General features: G+C 35.0%; 1 protein-coding gene across 4 annotated transcripts in view; it reads right to left on the bottom strand.

The window, feature by feature from the left end:
* LOC148943842 (TBC1 domain family member 15-like) overlaps positions 1-18397 on the bottom strand; it is an 84453-nt gene that overhangs the window by 11311 nt on the left and 54745 nt on the right. For all 4 annotated transcript variants that reach the window (XM_089101388.1, XM_089101390.1, XM_089101391.1 and 1 more), the window contains exons 9-11: positions 12593-12791; positions 8660-8877; positions 1897-2229 (exon numbers count right to left, since the gene is read on the bottom strand). In XM_089101388.1, the coding sequence (XP_088957514.1) occupies positions 1897-2229; positions 8660-8877; positions 12593-12791 (750 nt within the window). The remainder of the gene's footprint in view (positions 1-1896; positions 2230-8659; positions 8878-12592; positions 12792-18397) is intronic.

The raw sequence follows: 18397 nt of genomic DNA, 5'->3' as shown, positions 1-18397 counted from the left end.
ACAAAAACTTTAACGATCTACTAAACGAAAATTATATCGTTAGCATATATCACTTCGCTACGGAATTGCTCAAGAAAAATGATCACTAGTAAGTATTTTTTTTAATACCACCAATTGAACTAAGTTAGTGGAACTTATAAGTTTACAAAATAATTAGTAAGAATGGCGAATTAAGATAAAAATTAATTTGTTAAAAGTTAAGAATCCGGCAGTTTTTGGTCTTGCATGGCTCTAAGATTCACCATGGTGGGATCACAACCAAAACAAAGTTTGTGTAAAGTTTAAGTCAAAACTGAGGATTCTGTGATTTTTAGCTGAACTTTTTTAGGTCTTTTTCCGATTATTTCCTCTTCCCTGAGATTCAATTCATAATTGATGTCCTTTTTTATTGAACTCTAAGAATATTTATTCTGATTTTTTTTGTAAGAGGTAATATTAATAGGTAATTTAATTATTTTACAAAGAAAAAGTTTATTGAATTATGGCTCTTTATTGTCATTAATTAAAAAAACTTTTTCCACAAAATAATTTTTTCAAGGAAAAGTAAAGAACTCCATTAAACAAAAAATGAGCAAAAACAAAATCAAATAATCTACCAAGCGTGAAACAACCACAATTCAGCATCGATAGATAAATGAAACCCAAAACGAACAGAAATTACAATAATTGACCGAGTCAAACTCAAAACGAGCAGAAATTAAAATAAGTTGGGCGCAATACCCCTATGCCTTCCCAAGGTCAGAACAAAATTTGCAGTTTACTGAAAAAATATAAATGTTTTTATTTTATATAATAAATCAAATAATATTAACATTTTGATTACTAAATATCAGTATATGTATATTAAACTCACAATGCACATTCATTTGTATTTTTTCAGTAAAGTGCAAATTCTGTTCTGACCTTGGGAAGGCAGAGGGGTTTTGCGCCCAACTTATGTTAATTTCTGCTCGTTTTGAGTTTGACTCGGTTAATTATCGGGGGGGGGGGAAGGGCTCGTTGCCCTCCAATCACTTTCGACTATTAAAAAGGGCACTAGACCTTTGAATTTACAATCGAATGAGCTTTTTTGAAGTTTCTACAACAACGCCTTCTTTAAAAGAAAATACACATCGTAAGTGCCTGCGGTCAATCTCTCTTTACCACATTGTTTGAGGTCTGGTACGAATATAAATGAAATCTTTTATTTTAACACAAATATTTTGTTTTGCAATAAAAAAGCTATCACCTCACAAAAAGCTAGTCAACAATGTGCTACTAACTTAACCGACGGGGATTTCAACCTAGAGATTATTGACTGTAAAAGAGGCATAAGAGAGAAAAATGAGTTAAATTTAAATAAAGCAATGGAAGAAGCTTAATTCAGTTTAAACCCGTCTTTTCTCTCTTAATTTTTTTTAAATGGAAAAGCAGTGTGAAATTATAGAAATTATTTTCTTTTGTTAACGTTTTTCGATCACCCTAAAGATGGCTAGCTAACCAGAGTCAACTATATTGTGCAAGCATCCTTGAAGGGAAAAAAAATGGTAATTTCACTATAAAACAAGCCTTTCAGATTTACAGCTAAACCTGAAAAAAAAAATATATCAGGTGGCAAAAACTCCTCAGCTGTTATTTCTTTCTTTTTTCAATCTCACTTCAAAACATTATCAGAAAGCCGTCGGCACAACAAATCGCAGTAAAATCTCAGTATACCGTAGTTGTCAAAACTTACATACTAAACAAGAATGAATTATATTGGTTGGCTTTGGTCCGCCCTATGTTTTGCTTTTGACCAATAAACGACGCTGATTGAATCATATAGGAAATGACAGAGTTTGAAAACGCGCCACCATAACGGAATAATTTGGATGGACCCAATCGAATTGACTCTTAACGTTATCGTTGAAGACATACCTTCAATATTTCCGTAAAGCCAAATCGATTTTCAAGAATCATCGACCTCTGGGAGTCTAAGATAGCAAGAGCCAATAGCAGATGAAAATTCCTCGGTACTTCCTCACTATCCCCTTCACGACATGCCCAGAAGATATCCCAAAGCTTCAGCAGCTGGGGATATGTGAACTCCCTTTTAAACAGAACAAGGAGCCATCGAAAGCAGAAGAAAAGATTGCCAGACTCCCTCGACTCCAAATAAGACCAAAGGTGAGGATCAACAATTTGTAGTAATTGGCTGAGCTGCTGTAGTTGTGACTTCATCCCTAATTGGTCTAAACTGAAATTGTCTTTCTGAAAAATAGAAAAAAAGTAAAAAGATGGAACTTTGATGAATTACAAATAACTGAATTCTGATTAAAACTAAATCAAGCTTAAATTCCTGAAATCTGATTAAACCTGAATAATGGTTTTAAAACACTGAAATCAGATTAAATGAGAAAACATGTTTTAACTTCCCTCAAATGCGATTGAAGTTGAAATCAGCTTCAAATTTCTGCAATCTGATCTTGTAAAATCAAGTAGTAAATCTTGGAAATATAGTTAAGCTATAGAAAATTAAAGGAGTTACCATTTACCAGATACCTTAGTTTTACCGGATGCCATTTAATTTTAGGACAACAACCAAAAATTACCATATACCACTACCATTTAGCAGATACCATTATATTTTGGGACAACGATCAAGAATTTCAATTTTGGGATCGATGTTTTTCTTAGGCTCAGGTAAAGGTAAGAATACGGTACTAGACCCTTAAGTCCAAACCCACGGTACTGGTCTTCATTTTAAGGCCCTTTAGCTAGGAAGTGCAATGAGGAGTTGAGGGCCGGCCATCCTGTGTTCTCACACACCCTTCCTGCCAGTGTGGCCAGATTGGCTTATTTTACGCCAAACTGGCTTATTTTGACGGTGACTGGCGTGAAAATTTTTGGAACTGGCTTGTGGCTTAAAACTTGGCTATTTTTATTTTGAACTGGCTTATTTCTTGGCGTGATTTACTTTTTCGGGAAGAATTTATATTTTTTGGCAATTCATCCGATTTTCGAACGAACGAACGAACGAATGCTCACGAAAGGTCAAAATCACGTTTTAACTCTATGGTCAAAATGCGAATCTAACCGCGGCACTGCGGTGAAGTTTTCAAATCCTAAGAGACACGTGGCTTCGTAACAACAGCATAAAAGCATTAGCCATTAAGTCATGGGGTTGAACTACAGCTGAAGGTACAGTATATTAGCTGTTACTTATTAGTATAGAATAACGCCAGTAATCAAACTCATAACAGGCATGTCTGTCACATCTACAGATCCTGTTTAACTGTTTAGTTCGTGTGAGTCGTCCAGGAGGTGTCATGCTGTCATCATGTACACTCTAGCTATTTTCTGTGGTTTGTATTTCTGTACAAACAGATTGGGTACACAGCCTAGCCAGCCTAGCCTTATCGCAATTCTACTAAATGCAGCCTCAAAATAATCTCTACACTGGAACTGAATTTCCGCAAACCAGGGAACGAATTGAAAGGTGGATAATGCCAGTAGGATCAAAGGACCTGAATAGTGGTGAGTCAAGGAGGCACACTTGTGCCTCTATAAAGAGGTGACCCACCACAATGTTAAGCGATTTCAGGTCCTAGATGTCGCAGAGAGACAGCGGTAATCGCATTTTGTAGCCCAAGCTCAAACTAAGTAACTTGCAAAATTTCATCCTCTTCCGATTTTATCTTGATAAGTAATAAACTGTACAAAAACGTGCAGAAATTATTTGAAAAAAACTACGTTTTCTAAAGAGTTAATCGAACTTAAAACGAACAGAAATTATTCAGTATATGAAAGGGGCTGTGCCCTCCTTAACTCCTCGCTCTTTACGCTAAAGTTTGACTTTCTCACAACTCTTTTTTTTAAACAATAAAAACTTTAGCGTAAAGAGCGAGGCTTGAGGAGGGCACAGCCCCTTTCATATACGGAATAATTTATGTTCGTTTTAGGTTTTAATGTCGCTCCTTACTTTCAGTTTAAAGAAATTTTTTTTATATTTAAAGGCTGCGAAAGCGGGGGGTTTGGGGGGCGGTAGCCCCCAACTTTGCCTCGTAATCCCTGTACGTTTTAAGGTTCGACCTTGTAACTCAGCCTCTTTAACTCTTTAGAAAACGTAGTTTTTTTCAATATTTCTATAAAACGGCCGTCAAAACTTGGACACCATTAAAAGTAAAGTTAAATTTTGGGCAAAAAATTGTCTGGCTTATTTTTGGCGTGTTTTTCAAAGGCTGCGGCTTATTTTTTTGTTCACGATCTGGCCACACTGCTTCCTGCTTACCTTCTCCAGATTTTTCCAGGTACCCATTTAGGGCTGGGCCAACTCTGGCTGAGCTTACAGAGTCACGCTACTGACCCCCGCCACAAACCAAATAACTGGCCACACCAGAAATCGAATCTCCGCCCCTCGAACAAAGGATTCCAAACCTAACCCACCAACCACTCTGCTAGGACGTTTTTTCTTGGGGGTATGCCAATTAAAATTATCTCATTGAAGGTAATCAAAAGGAAATTCATTCCCATTCCAAGGCAACTACTAAAAGAACAGAATTCTTACGTTGTTTACTCCCATTTCATGTTGCTATGAAAGTAGCCTACTTTGAGATCTGATTTTGTTTAAATGATTCAAATTAGGCTCAAAGTTCTCTTTTTTCATCCTTTTCATTTTGTTTAATTTCATTCATTATCAAAATACCAAGCTGTTAAATAGTAGTTTTACCATTTCTAAAAGTTTTTATTTGTTTTATGGGTTTTTAAAGGTTTCCAGTTTACACTTGCTTTCGTTTTTTGCTATGTCAAGCAGGCGTGGTTTGCTTGAGGCTATTGGACTCAAAATCCATATTCTCCCTTTTGTGTTATATTGTCATTTTACGTTGTGATACTACGATAACCTTTAGAGATTCTAAAATAGTTTTGACAAAATGCCAAGGAATATAAATTCCGGCTTAAACCATTTTTACTTGAGGTCATTTCATTTATTTATTATAAACATTTATTTGTTATTTTTAAAGCATGTATTTATATTTATTTATACGTTTTTAAAATGTATTTATTTATCATTTGTGTTTTTAAAATAACCAATATGTATAAAGATCGAATAACAATAAAATACACAATAGAAGAACATACTATAAAAAATAATTTTCATATACACAAAGGTTAGAGGACAAGTGCATGTAAGCCATACCTCAGAGTTTTCTATGCCTTAATTCTAATCTCTAAATTGTGTCAGAAAAACCAATAGTATTCCCCATAAATCAGTTGGTTCAATGGAAGATTTACTATTCACAAAAAATTTACTAAATTTAAAATCATTTATCCAGATTTTATTCAAATCATCAGTCTTAAAAATTGTGGTAACATCAATCAAACTTCGGTAGAGGCAATTAGAGACAAAAGCCACCGCCCCCTTCTTTTTCTCAGATAAATGTCGTGAAATCTATCACAAAAGAAGTGCTCGGATGAATTGGTCAGGTCAATGGAGCCTTCAATAGACTAAGTAAAGCTTCGCGGTGTCAAAGATTCTCTCTACGGCTAAAATTACGAATCTTTAATAGCAACGTCATGCCAGTTCTGCTTGACAAAGCCGAAACACTAAATCTAAATCGAAACCTAAGCAGGAAAAGAGAGGAGAGTTGTTAATTTTTGAGAACTAATGTCTCAGAAGAATTCTCAAGATCCACTAGAAGGGGAGGAAAATCAAACAATTCATTCGTGATCAAACAGGCCAGCCTCTTGTGACAGATGTAATAAGAGTTCGTCGATGGAAATAGCTTGGCCATGTACTACGTACGGACAATTCCCGGCAACAAAATGCACCGCTCCACTGGCAACCACTGGTACACGCCGCACAGGCAAACCCAGAAACACCATGTACTGATTGTACCAAACAGATCTGCAAAACCTAAACACCTCAGTCCAACGTCAGTAGGAGGATATACTGGCAGCAGTAAATTTGAAGAAAGATTGGTGGTTTTTTCTTGATGCCTCCGGTGCCTCTCATGGCACAGGCGGATCAACGTAAGGTAATATCGTGAAAACTTCCATTTGGATTCAAGAACAAAATGGCATAGAAAACCCCTGTATAGGAATCTTCAGGCTCCAAAAATAAAAATTGCTCAGAGGGCCGATCGACACCATTTGGGTCTTGGAGATCGAAGCGCCGTCTTGGACCAATTCACAGCATATTTTTCATGCATTTAGGGGAACACCCCGACAGGACCAAATCTGCAATGATATAAAGTAAGCTGATTCAACTGAAGGGTTTTAAGAACGTAATTCCAACCCAAGGTTTTAATTCAGCAGATCAATTCAGGGTCAAATCCTGTGCGCAATCAACTGTAGATCCTTGTATAGTAATAACACTTGCTTAAAGAGAGGACGAAGATTGACTCTCCCCATGTTGCTCCTAGAGACAGTAGGGAAAGCCATAATTACTTGTGACGTGGCCATAGGAGAAAAACAGTGTCTGAACCATTTAAAATGTCACTGAGCTCGTACTTTACCCGTATATTACCCCTACTTTACCTGTATATCAACAATGCTGATAAAAAGAGACCAAGAAACACTAAAAGCTTTCCTGGGCCATAAATAATACAATAAATATAATATTGTATAAATCACAAACAAATTAATCTTCTTAAATCCAAATTAAAATATAAATAAATTACACGAAACTGTACCTATGCCTCTTTTACCTGTACCCACAAAACTTAACCAGCTTAATCCACATAAAACTTCTATTACTTAACTTACATCCACCCATTCCTCCCTTGTATTCCACCCCAAAACAATATACACTGAATAGATTTTTTACTTGCTAATTCAGCTGCGGCCCGTTACCTCTCTGAAGCATTAATTTCATCCTGAGTTTTGCTTATAAGGTTGACACTTGTTTGGGGACTATTATGCAACACACAAATGTTTGAAATTTTGACCTGGCCCCAAATCAAGTTTTTGTAAAAAGAATTTAATCTATATTGGATTTTGGATTTGACCCACATGCATAATTTTTTTTAATTTCTATAGTTTCTTGGAAAATTTTTACAAGTCCAACAAAGATTTAAATTATTTTTGTTTGATCAAGAAGTATACTATTGCACAGAAGGTCAAACAAATGTTCTGCAAAGGCTGATTCGAAATTTTCTACGTTTTTATTATCAAACCAATTTTTTAAACAAATATAATTCTTAAAATACTTCTTAATACACCCCATATTGCCCTTAGTCCTCTATTTACCAGTAAATCAACATTGCTACCTCTCTAACATTTGATGAAACCATACACCCTAGGTATGAAAACTCATTTTAAGTTTTTAATTCATTAGTATTCACATTTTTTCTTTACATACAGGATTCACGGCTTGGCCAAAAGTGATGACAAGCTGCTTGTTCTGGTAATCACACTAATTACTTTTATAGTGTTTATTATGCCTTCTCTTGAACACCTAAGGAGAAGCATTTTCCGGGATTACACCAATTGGAAGGCTATTCTGCATGGCCACGGATCATCGAGTGAGACTTGTCTTCAAGTATTCTTGGCATGATGTGCGCTACACAAGGCAGTCCTGTCGAGCTGTACTTTGTCGAGTTTATCGTAAAGCCTTTATTCTATCTGAAAAAAGTCTTGATACATCCTCAGATGGAGGACGATGCATATATTTGTAGAACATTGACATTGAAGTCGTGTCAAATCAATCCTGGATCGACTGCAGGCGTTTGGCATCAAAGTTGATATAAATTGTTGGGCGAACTGGTCGGTTTTGGACAAGTTAAAAAGGAGCGACATGGCTAGTTGGAGCGCCAGCAAAAAGAGGACATGTATATTCCATGCCTGGTTTGATACATGACGCAATAGTATCGAAATGGACTCCTCAGGGAGGAGGCTTCCGCATCTTAGAATGGCTCTTAGTTTTCGGGAGCAGGAGGATCCCACTTTGCTTAGGTGTGCAGCCCACATGAGATCTGACGAGAGATGAACTCCAAGAAGGCGTTGCATGTCAACTCTTGTTATTGCCTATCCTTTGAAAATGAAAGCTGGGTGACCTTTAACATTCCACGCCTTTAAAATTCAGAGCTACTTTTGAGGCATTAAAACTGACAAGCCACTTACTTGCCCACCCCTCAATTATTTTCAGGTGGACTTCAGGCTCCTTCTGGAGATTTCTGGGATCTTCGTCTTTCGTGATGGAGATCATTGACGTCGTGTCATCAGCAAAGTGGTGAGGTTTTTTCACATGGCTATCCCCTACATCGTTTATGAACACAGGAAAAAATTTGGCCCAAGAATACTTCCTTGGGGTGCTCCGGCTAAAACCTGGCATTCTTTTGAAACGAAGCCGTCCTCCCAAAATTTTACGCTCAGACGTTCTCTTTTGGAAAAAAATAAAATTCTTTGCGTATAAATTCAAAATAAGTTAAATAAATCAAACTGGTAACCAGATACTTTATACAGAGTAATTTTAGACCTATAAGGATTTTAAGAAGCTAAAAACATTCCAACTGTGAACTGAAAAAAAAATAAGAAGAAAAACAAAATCGATAGAAACCAAAAAAGTGACGATATGATAACAAGCGTAGAAAGGCACGCTAACAAGCAATTTTGAAACAAATGGGCCATCCATAGACATAGTTTGGCAAATAGCCCTAAAACAGATATGACAACTAAATATGAATAAATAAAAATAACTCACCACTTGCTCAAGAACCTTGACAAAACACCAAAACGCATCCACTTCATTATCCATCACATAAAGGATTGGAGCTAAAATATCACTCATCCCTTGAACATATCCCAGATCAAAATTGTACATAACATAGGTCATTAGAACATCATGCAGCAGTTCCAAATTTGGATTGCGATCTCCACCATAGTAGGTAATGTTTCGATCGGTTCGATTGACATCTTTTTCTAGTAGAAAAGTTCAAGAATTATTCACAGAGGCAAGACTTGTCAACATTCACTGTTTTATACGAATGCTATTTTACTCGGAGAGCCCCAGACACAAACTAGTAATAATAAACGTAATAAATAACTTCACATTCTGGCACCAATCTTGTAGCCAAGTATTTATTTTAGAAGGGGGGAGGTGGGGAAAATTATTACTAACTAATTATTTTTATGTTTTAATAGAAACAAATTAACAGCTAATTTAACGCAATACCACCAGGATGGAGAAACAGCCTAATGCGATGGTAGCAACATCTAATATTCTTGATGGGGGGGGGGGTGCATACTTTAACTATCAGTCCTTGATCATTCTTTTTTTTTAAAACAGGACTAAAGCAAAAAACTGTTTTTGAGGAAACAACATCACCCACAGGATAAGCAAATTCCATCAAAAGAGTGGAAATTATTGGAAATATTTTGAGTGATATGTTCACCAAATTCTTCTGAGCAGGCTTATTCCGTCAAATAAACTCATCTTATGTTGCAATATTTCCCCACCTTGAAAGGACGAATTTAATCAAAAATAAAATTTGCTTTTATCATAACCACACAGTGGATTATTATATTCTTTTTTTTAAGAAAAAATTACAAATTTAGATCAATAGTTGTGCCCCGTTCCTATATTTAACCAGAAGGTGGTTAACCTTCTGAGATTTCAGCCTTAGCTTTAACCCAAGGCACTACTAAATGTTGATCTTAAAGGTCAAGAACAGCACTCTTATAATAACTCAGTATCTTGTATCGATTCTGTCAGTCTTCGGTTTACAACAACAATCAATAAGGCTACCATCATGTTTATTACCATGTTAACTTATGGAATGTTACATTACCAAATACTGTATTGGTTATAACTAGATTGCTACACCTACAAAATGGCAGTAATTTACAAAAGTTACCATTTTATGCTGTAGAATGACTGAAAAAGCTGCCAGCTGCCATAAAAGAGCAAGATATGCTTGTGTGTCATGAATTATAAAATAAGTCGGAATGTTTATGGGTGATTCAGATTTTATTTCAGTGTCTTTTTGCGCGTTTTAAAAAGTAACTACTAAAGCTAAAAAAAGAAAAAAAAATCAACCCTGTGGATTGAAAGGATTTTGGTGTCTTTCTCGACTGACGATAACACTTGTCCGTTTTTGCAAAATCACGCCATCGATGCCAAACACTTCAGTTAAATGCTAAATACCGCAGAATAAGTCACTAATCTGGTAGAACCTCTAAAATAGCAAGACCCCCAAGCATGAATCATAAGGTGAGTAACACTTTTTATGGGTGATTCAAATTTGTTTTAGCGTCTTTTTAAACGTTTCGAAAGCTGACTACTAATGCTACAAAAAAAAAAAAAATTAGAAAATAGAATGTGGCCCTATAAAGTGAAGGAATTGTGCTGTCTTTCTCGAATGATGTTTGCACTTGTCCTTTTTTTGTTCAATCAGGCCATCGATGCCAAAAGATACACCTAAATCCCTAACGCCACAGAATAGGTCAAAAATCTGCCAAAATCTACAAAAAAGCAAGACCCACTGTTTTGACTGGCATAAATAATAAGGCAAATCACACACTTTATGGAATTTTCGGGATTTACAAAAGGATTTTTTTTCGGGGGGGGGGGGGTGCACACAAAAACGTCAAAAAAGCATAACAAATTTGTCTATATTCATTTTTGTTACGTTTTTACCAGTAGGAAAAACATTTCGGGGGGAGGGGGGTGGGTTTAACCCCTAATCACCCCCCCCCCGGATACGGCCTTGTTGAAAGGGTGTTTATGAAAAGGCACCCTGTGAGTCTTTTCCTGGGGTAGGAAGGGAATGCCTATGAAAATGATGTCCCTTGTAGATTTTCAAAATTACCTTTTACATCTTCATTTCACAAATTTGAATAAATGCTTAACCCCCACCCTTTTATTTCGTTAGTTACCACCACTGTGTGGACATAGATGTTTTCACAAAAATTGTTCACTTGTTTTCAGTGAAAAAAAAGTTGTTGTGCAAAAGAGATTAAAATTTTTTTTAAGTACACATGCAACACTAGAAACAAGAGAAAAGATGTAAACTACCTTTCAAATCTTCATTTCAAAATTTGAATAAATGCTTGACCCACATTGCGTGGAGCATAAGAGTTGTCACAGCAAATTGTTCATGTGTATTCATTAAGGATAGATATCTATCATGTATCCCATTAGATGATTTCTATCCATCTACACCTAAGGAAAATATCAAATGAAACAAAGAGAGAAAGTGAAATTGCCGTCTCAAATTTAAGCGTTAAAAGGGTGCTTCAATTCCGTTGGTTTATTTTTGTGACATATTTTCACTAATCTCCAAAATCATGTTAACTAATGCTTCCGGTTAATAAGAGGTACTTCGAAACAACACAGAACAAGACTCAGTGCACCACTAGACGAGTACCACTAGACCTCTGTATCACCAGAACAACCTCTGTATAGCAACCTCAGTTGCTATAAAGACTCATCAGACTCACATATACAGACTCATCAACTCACGCAACCTCAGTTGCTATACAGGTGCAGTGAGTTGCAAGACTCAGTGCACCATTAGACGAATACTATAGCATGTTGCGTAGCACTGTATAGATCTAATGTAAACTCGAATGGATCTATCGTTAACCAATACAAAAGGCTTGGCTGTTTTATATTTTTCTGAGACTTCCGGGTTCTTCATCCCCAAGAAAGGTATTTTCCATACTTGAAGAACGTGAACGAAAAGTATGTTTCCTCTTTTCTATCAGAATAATCCATAAACGACAATCAACCTGAAGATTTGGCATTAAAAAAGCGCAATAAAGCCTAGCAAGAACAAGACCATTCTACAACCGCTTACAACAAACCAGCATAACGAACACTGCGAACTTTCTCAGAGAAATTGGAGACGAGTATTTTACGATGTGTTGTGAATTGTGCGTTTATTGTGAGTAATAAACTTAATATCAGATACAGTCTTTAGACCGAGATATGCCAGAAGAGGTTGCTCTTTCTGTTCCGAAGAAGCAAATCCTGTATCACCAGAACAAGAGCATCACCAAACCAGGATGTTTAGCTATACGGCTAAATGGTATAAAATAAGTTTTCGATGGGTTGAACACTAAGCCAATCTTCTCATATTCAACGCTCAAACTATGATAATTATCTTAAATCTGTGACACAGACCTGCAAACACTAAAGATGGCATCAGTGTAATGTAGGATCGTGATGTCCATACCATCGTAGATGCAAGACATTAAAGACGACTAATGTGATTCAATAGTACTGTTATTATCCAGCGGAACGATGTAATTGTTCCCTGTCATATACCCTTACGTACAGGAATCACTTCAGCAGAAGACTTTCAGATTGCGGTACCTAACTTTTCACTTTCAGATTTGTACACATTTTTCCAAAAACAGAAATAATAGAACGGTTAATCCCATGCTTAGAAGCACAAAATAGAATTTGTGTGTAAATAACCAAGTGAAACGCTCGTCACACATCATGACCCGTAAAATATAGTTTTTTTATTCAATTCATGAAAATTAACCAAAAGATTTGCAATAAGGCAATGTATATTTTCACGGCTGGCATCATTTTTAAAACCAGCCAGAGAATCTAGTGAGCTACGAATATTAGTATCTGATATTCGTATATATCCCTAAAAATGAACATTGATACAAAAAAAAATACCTATTAAATCTTTTCTAAGCTTAAAGGCAGTAAAGTTGATTTCTTGTTCTAGAGTAATCGTTCTCCACTGGAGTTTCATTCTGTAATAATCATCTGACAGCTTCTTATTCAACTCTTCTCTGTCAATATTCGTCATTTTCCAAGGATAGTAGTTGACCAAGTATTTCCATGCATCTCGTCTACAACAATCTTCCAACCCCTAGAAAGCAAATATGGTGTTAATTAAAGTGATAATATTTATTGTGATAAATTCATAATAGTTAGTGCTAAGTAATAATAGTTGATTAAATACTTCCACACGTCTCGTCCATATCTATCTTCAAATCCCTAGAAAGTAAATGCGGATTTTATTTAAGTGATAGTATATATTGTGATTAAGTGATAATAGTTAGTGCTAACTGATAACAGTTAATCAAATATTTCCAAACGTCTAGTGTTCAACAACATTCAAATCAATAGAAAATAAATGAGATGTTCATAATAGAATACATCTCATCCAAACAGACTATGAAAAACCATTAAAAAAGAAAATTAAAGTATCCACATCACGGATCGCGATGTGGATATCTTCGACAGTATTACAATCGGAGCGAATGTTTTTACGGTTGAAGTAGATAAAATATACCAATTACTCCCAAAAATGACAGAATACAAAATAGGAAAAACGTTATTACTCACTTGCTGTTTGAACCTAATTAAAAATTGGTGTTGTTCACCACCCACGTGTTGCCAAGTAAATTTACCTTCCCTCACGGGAACTCCTCCGTGGAGAGTTTCTCTTTTGTAAAATATCCCCCCGGGAATATCCCCGGTTCGGTGTTTGACACCCCCTATATAAAAATAAAAACAAATATAAACATATAAAAACAAACTCAATTTTTTTTAAAATAACAAATATACAAGTTTTATTGATATATAAACAAATTTTGATGCGTGTTTTTAAAGGTTTTTTTTTGTAACCCCCCCCCCCCCGAAAAAAAACACCTCCCCCTCTCTCGAACAAAAATCCTGGATACGGCCCTGTTCATCATGTCACTAATTCCCAGTTTTATCTGGCAACTAGGTAATTTTCTCTGTACAAAAGAAACAGCTATATATAAGAGACAATTCTGTGTGAGCATAATAGAAATTAAATTTGCTCACTGATAAAATTCACCTGTAAATCTTTCCTCCTAGTACCCATGGTTTAAATAGATACCATGAAATTTTAACAAGATCAAGAAACGACACTTTACCTCATTGTTTTTAGACACTTGGGCTTTAGATGTCGATTAATCAGGAACTAAGTCACTTTTTTTTCAAAACTATTTATTTTAAAATACTACTACTACTAACAACTCACCGAAACACACAGCTGCCTGAGACCAACAGAGCTATGCGGACTTAAAGGGTCCAACAGCACAACAATGTTTCTTATTGCGTATTATTGTTTTTACATGAGTAATAAAACCTAATGTCCAAGAATTTTAGAACTTACAAGTAGATGTAATTTAACTAAAAATTAAAGACAAAGTCTTAGGAAGCAAATCGGAAGATGCTTTAATTAGTACATCCAAAATTTCTAGTGAATAGATGCTGTACTTTTTTGTTTTCCGGGACTGTTTTTTCCTTGAAAAACTATGAGATTTTCTAAAGGTAATTTACATATTTTAAATTTTGTCTCAAGTCTTGCATTTCTAATTCATGCATTTGAAATATTTGAAGCAAATATTTGAAGGATTTGATTTTCAATTTTATGTACGTAAGCAGTCAAATAATCGCCCAAAGAAAAGCAAGATTCAACTTAGGGTACTTGTCAGTTATCTCGACCACACTTAATAAGTGAAGTTGGGTTATTGATAATGAAATATGATGAAAATATAATACTTTAGAAACAAAATTATGGAAACTGCCACAGAGAATTACGGAAAGCAGGCCACCGAGAACGCATTATGTAAAGTATTAACGCATTATGTCAAGTATTAACGCATTATGTCAAGTATTATATGCATTATGTCAAGTAAATAAGCATGGGATCTTTCCTCCTAGTTTCCATGATTTGCATAGATACTCTGAAAATTCATGCATAGGTGCATGTTTTTTTGCGATGCTAATTAATTTAGAATACAGCTTTTACAAACAGATCATGAAAAGAAAAACTAAGAGAATCATGACTGAATACCCACACAGGCGGCTTCTGAAAAAGCCACAATGATAACACAGATTTAAAGACAATTCTACAGTCCCTGATTTATCAGTCACTTGCTCTAAAATACTAATTCTTCAATTTCATTTTCGGAGAAGTACATGCTCTTACTTGTCGAAAGTAGTGTTGAAAATCACTAATAATTCTATGATCTTTAACATACCTTATGCAAACAGACCATAAAAAAGGAAATCAAAGAACCGCTACAGAACATCTACGTTATTAATAGTGAATGCTGTTCAGTAAAAAGTAAGTAAGAAAGCGAGACAGTAAGTAAGATGTTTTTTACACCTAGCAACACCTAATTACGCCTAACAAACCTTATAAAAACAAAAAAGTAAAACAGTACAAAATTTATCCCTGGGTTTATGATAATTTTTATCTTCCGATTAGTGCTCATTCTTCTCGATAAGTATCATTCGATAGACAAAAAAATTAATTTAATATCTTTTGTTTTACATATTAAAAATTGGGCAACGTAAGTGATAGCTTCGGTATCATAGGCAGCGCCCTAGCGCTGCCTAAGCAAAGAACGATGTGGGCACAATCTGTTGTTGTTTTTTGTTTTTTTCTCCATACCCGGGCACTTCGTATCGAAGGAGTCGTCATAGAAACTTCGAAGAGGGCTCATTAGATTGGAAATTGGAGTGGCTAGTGTCCTTTTTAATAGTCGAAAGTGATTGAGGGCAAAAGCCCCCCCCCACGTCTATCGTTCCCCCAAACACATCCAATCAAAATTTTGAGATAGCCATTTTATTCAGCGTAGTTGATTTCCAGCTAGAAAATATATTTTTGAGGAGGACACTCCCCCAAAACCATCAGGGCAAGGGTTTTAAGTTTTGCCCTTTGGGCATATAAGATTTTTGTAGAAGGCGTTGTCGTAGAAACTTCAAAAAAGGTTCATTCGATTGGAACTTCAAAGGAGTAGAGCCCTTTTTGATAGTCAAAAATGATTGGAGGGCAACTAGCCCCCCCCCCCACGCCCATCATTCCCCCACACACATCCAATCAAAATTTTGAGATTGCAATTTTGTTCAGCGTAGTTGATTTCCAGATAGAAAATATGTTTTTGAGGAGAGTGCTCCCCCACAGCCCTCAGGGCAAGGGTTTTAGGACAAATGAATGTGCATTGTCAGTTTAATATACATATACTGATATTTAGCGATAAAAATGTTAATATTATTTGATTTATTAAAGTTATACAAGTAAAAACATTTATATTTTTTTCAGTAAAGCGCAAATTTTGTTCTGGCCTTGGGAAGGCATAGGGGTTTTGCACCCAACTTATGTTAATTTCTGCTCGTTTTGACTTTGACTCGGTTATTTATTGTAATTTCTGTTCGTTTTGGGTCTCATTTATTTATCGATGTTGATTTGTGGTAGTTTCACGCTTGGTAGATTATTTGATTTTATTTTTGCTCGTTTTTTGTTTAATGGAGTTTTTTTACTTTTCTTTGAAAAACTTATTATGTGGAAAAGGTTTTTTAATTAATCAGAAGAAAATGGGAATTCTTTCAATATGTGAATAAAGTTGAAACACTAATAGGATAAATAACACAAAACCGGATAGCTGGTCTGTCTAAAACAACATTCTTGTAGGTAAGTCAATTAAATATAATTTGAAGCATCTTGAATAGTTTTAACAATAACCTTTTACTGCACAGCTCCGATTTTCAGCCCTTTAATAATGTATACGTTTCTTTTCAATGCCAAATTGGTGGTGAGATCTTAGGTTATATTCCTTAATTATTCAATTACTTTTACATTATATTTTTTACATTTATATTTTTTAACACTTACTAATTACTGCAAGTTAATGGCAGTGTTTTGTATTTTTTTTTATAGCAATCAGGAAAAATACACTTTCCATAGCTCCCTCATGGTTATATTTTTCACTCATTTTTTTACTGTTTCTTCACACACGTTCCTTATTTTCAAACTAGGGGGCCGCTAGGTTTTAAAACTAAATAACTGCATACTGATGTCCTTTTTAGTTAAAACTTGAGTCCCTGAGTGTTTCGAAATTTTTTTTTAAACAGAATGGTAGCGCAAGTTCCCACTTCACGACATTAAAAAATCAGCTTAATTTTTAATATCCTCGATACTTTAAGATTTATTTAAGAAAAAACTGGCTAGCTTTTCTTCGCCTTTATTTAACAGAACTTTCAGGCTTTTCAATTTAAGGCATTTTAAGATTTACTTAAGACAAATGGGGTTTTACCCCTTTGACGGCCTTAGTTAAGACATTTGTTCGGCACCAATTCGACAGCAAAATTTTTGGCACTATCTTTTCTTTACGGGCAGAATACACTGATTACATACGGACCGTGAAACAAGAAAATTAGAAAATATCACAAAATACCCACACAACAAATTGTGTTCATGTTCATGGGTAATTTAAATCATTTCAGATTCCTTAACTTAACTTTACCTACATTTGGAGTTTAATAAATAAGGTCTTTGACCGGACTCAATTTGAAAATACGATATCAATTTTACTTTATTTTATTAAGAATGTGACAATCATTTTTCCGATAGGATCGAGTCCTATTTTTTGGATACATGGGTATTGGGTATAGGTATTGGGTAATAAAATGGGTATGAGTAACAAAAAATTGTCATACATGGTCGACAAAAAAAGTCATCTAAGATAAAAAGGCATAGAAGAGTAGAAAAAAGTCTTACAAAAGCAGCGTTTAAGAGTCACAATCTGTTAAACAATGAATTATAATTGACAAATTACTAAAATTATTATAATTGCTAAATTATTTTTATTAAAATTGTTTACATTGATCGATTGTGAAATTTCTAAATTGTTCTTAATCCCAAATTAAATGAGTTTGTCAGTTGTAACTAAAAATTCTAAATTAGTTAGACCAAATAAAAGAAATTTCCCTCGTCATCTTCTTTTAATTTGTATTATGGAAAGGCAGTGCGGTCTGTCATTATTTGTTCTATTTAAATCGGTTATAACTAATTTCAAGGGAATTATGAGCAGATAAATTACTTACATGTTTAAAGACGACTCTCATCTTGAAAGGACTAAAATTTAGCATTATAAGGGGTTGGGGGTTTACCAGGCTTGATTCCATCCCCCAAAAGTTTTGTCTAACTCACAAAAGAAAGTAATAAATAAATAAACAAATATTTACGGCTTGATAAAATTGATACAGCCTTGATTATATGGTGTTTGAATGAGTTTAATTTAGTATTAGAACAAAAATACATATGTACCAAAGAGGGGTACATATGTATGTACCAAAGAGGTACATATGTATGTATGTACCAGAGATATGTACCATAGAGGAGGAAGAGGGATGAGATGGATAGTTTAGAAAGGTCAGCAAAATGGACACAATGGAAAATGGCAAAAGAATGTTTATTTAAAACAATAATAAAAATAATAATAATTTATTTATTACACACTATAAAAAAGAAGTGGAATACATCAAGAACAAAAAAAAAGAAAAAAAAAGAAAACTCGCACACTTAACAATTATTTACATAAAACGACGTAAATTATGGTGCGCAGTAAGACCTGCAGATAACGACAGTTTTTCAGCAAGCACAGTCACTTTTTCCCGTAAATCAGGGAGGCCGAATGACGATATTAGATGCCG

The sequence above is a fragment of the Artemia sp. Qi Xiang Cuo genome, chromosome 15 (genome assembly GCF_049724085.1).
Source record: "Artemia sp. Qi Xiang Cuo chromosome 15, ASM4972408v1, whole genome shotgun sequence".
Taxonomy (NCBI): Eukaryota; Metazoa; Arthropoda; class Branchiopoda; order Anostraca; family Artemiidae; genus Artemia; species Artemia sp. Qi Xiang Cuo.
The sequence above is the reverse complement of the archived record's forward strand: the minus strand, read 5'-3'. Positions and strand labels throughout refer to the sequence as shown.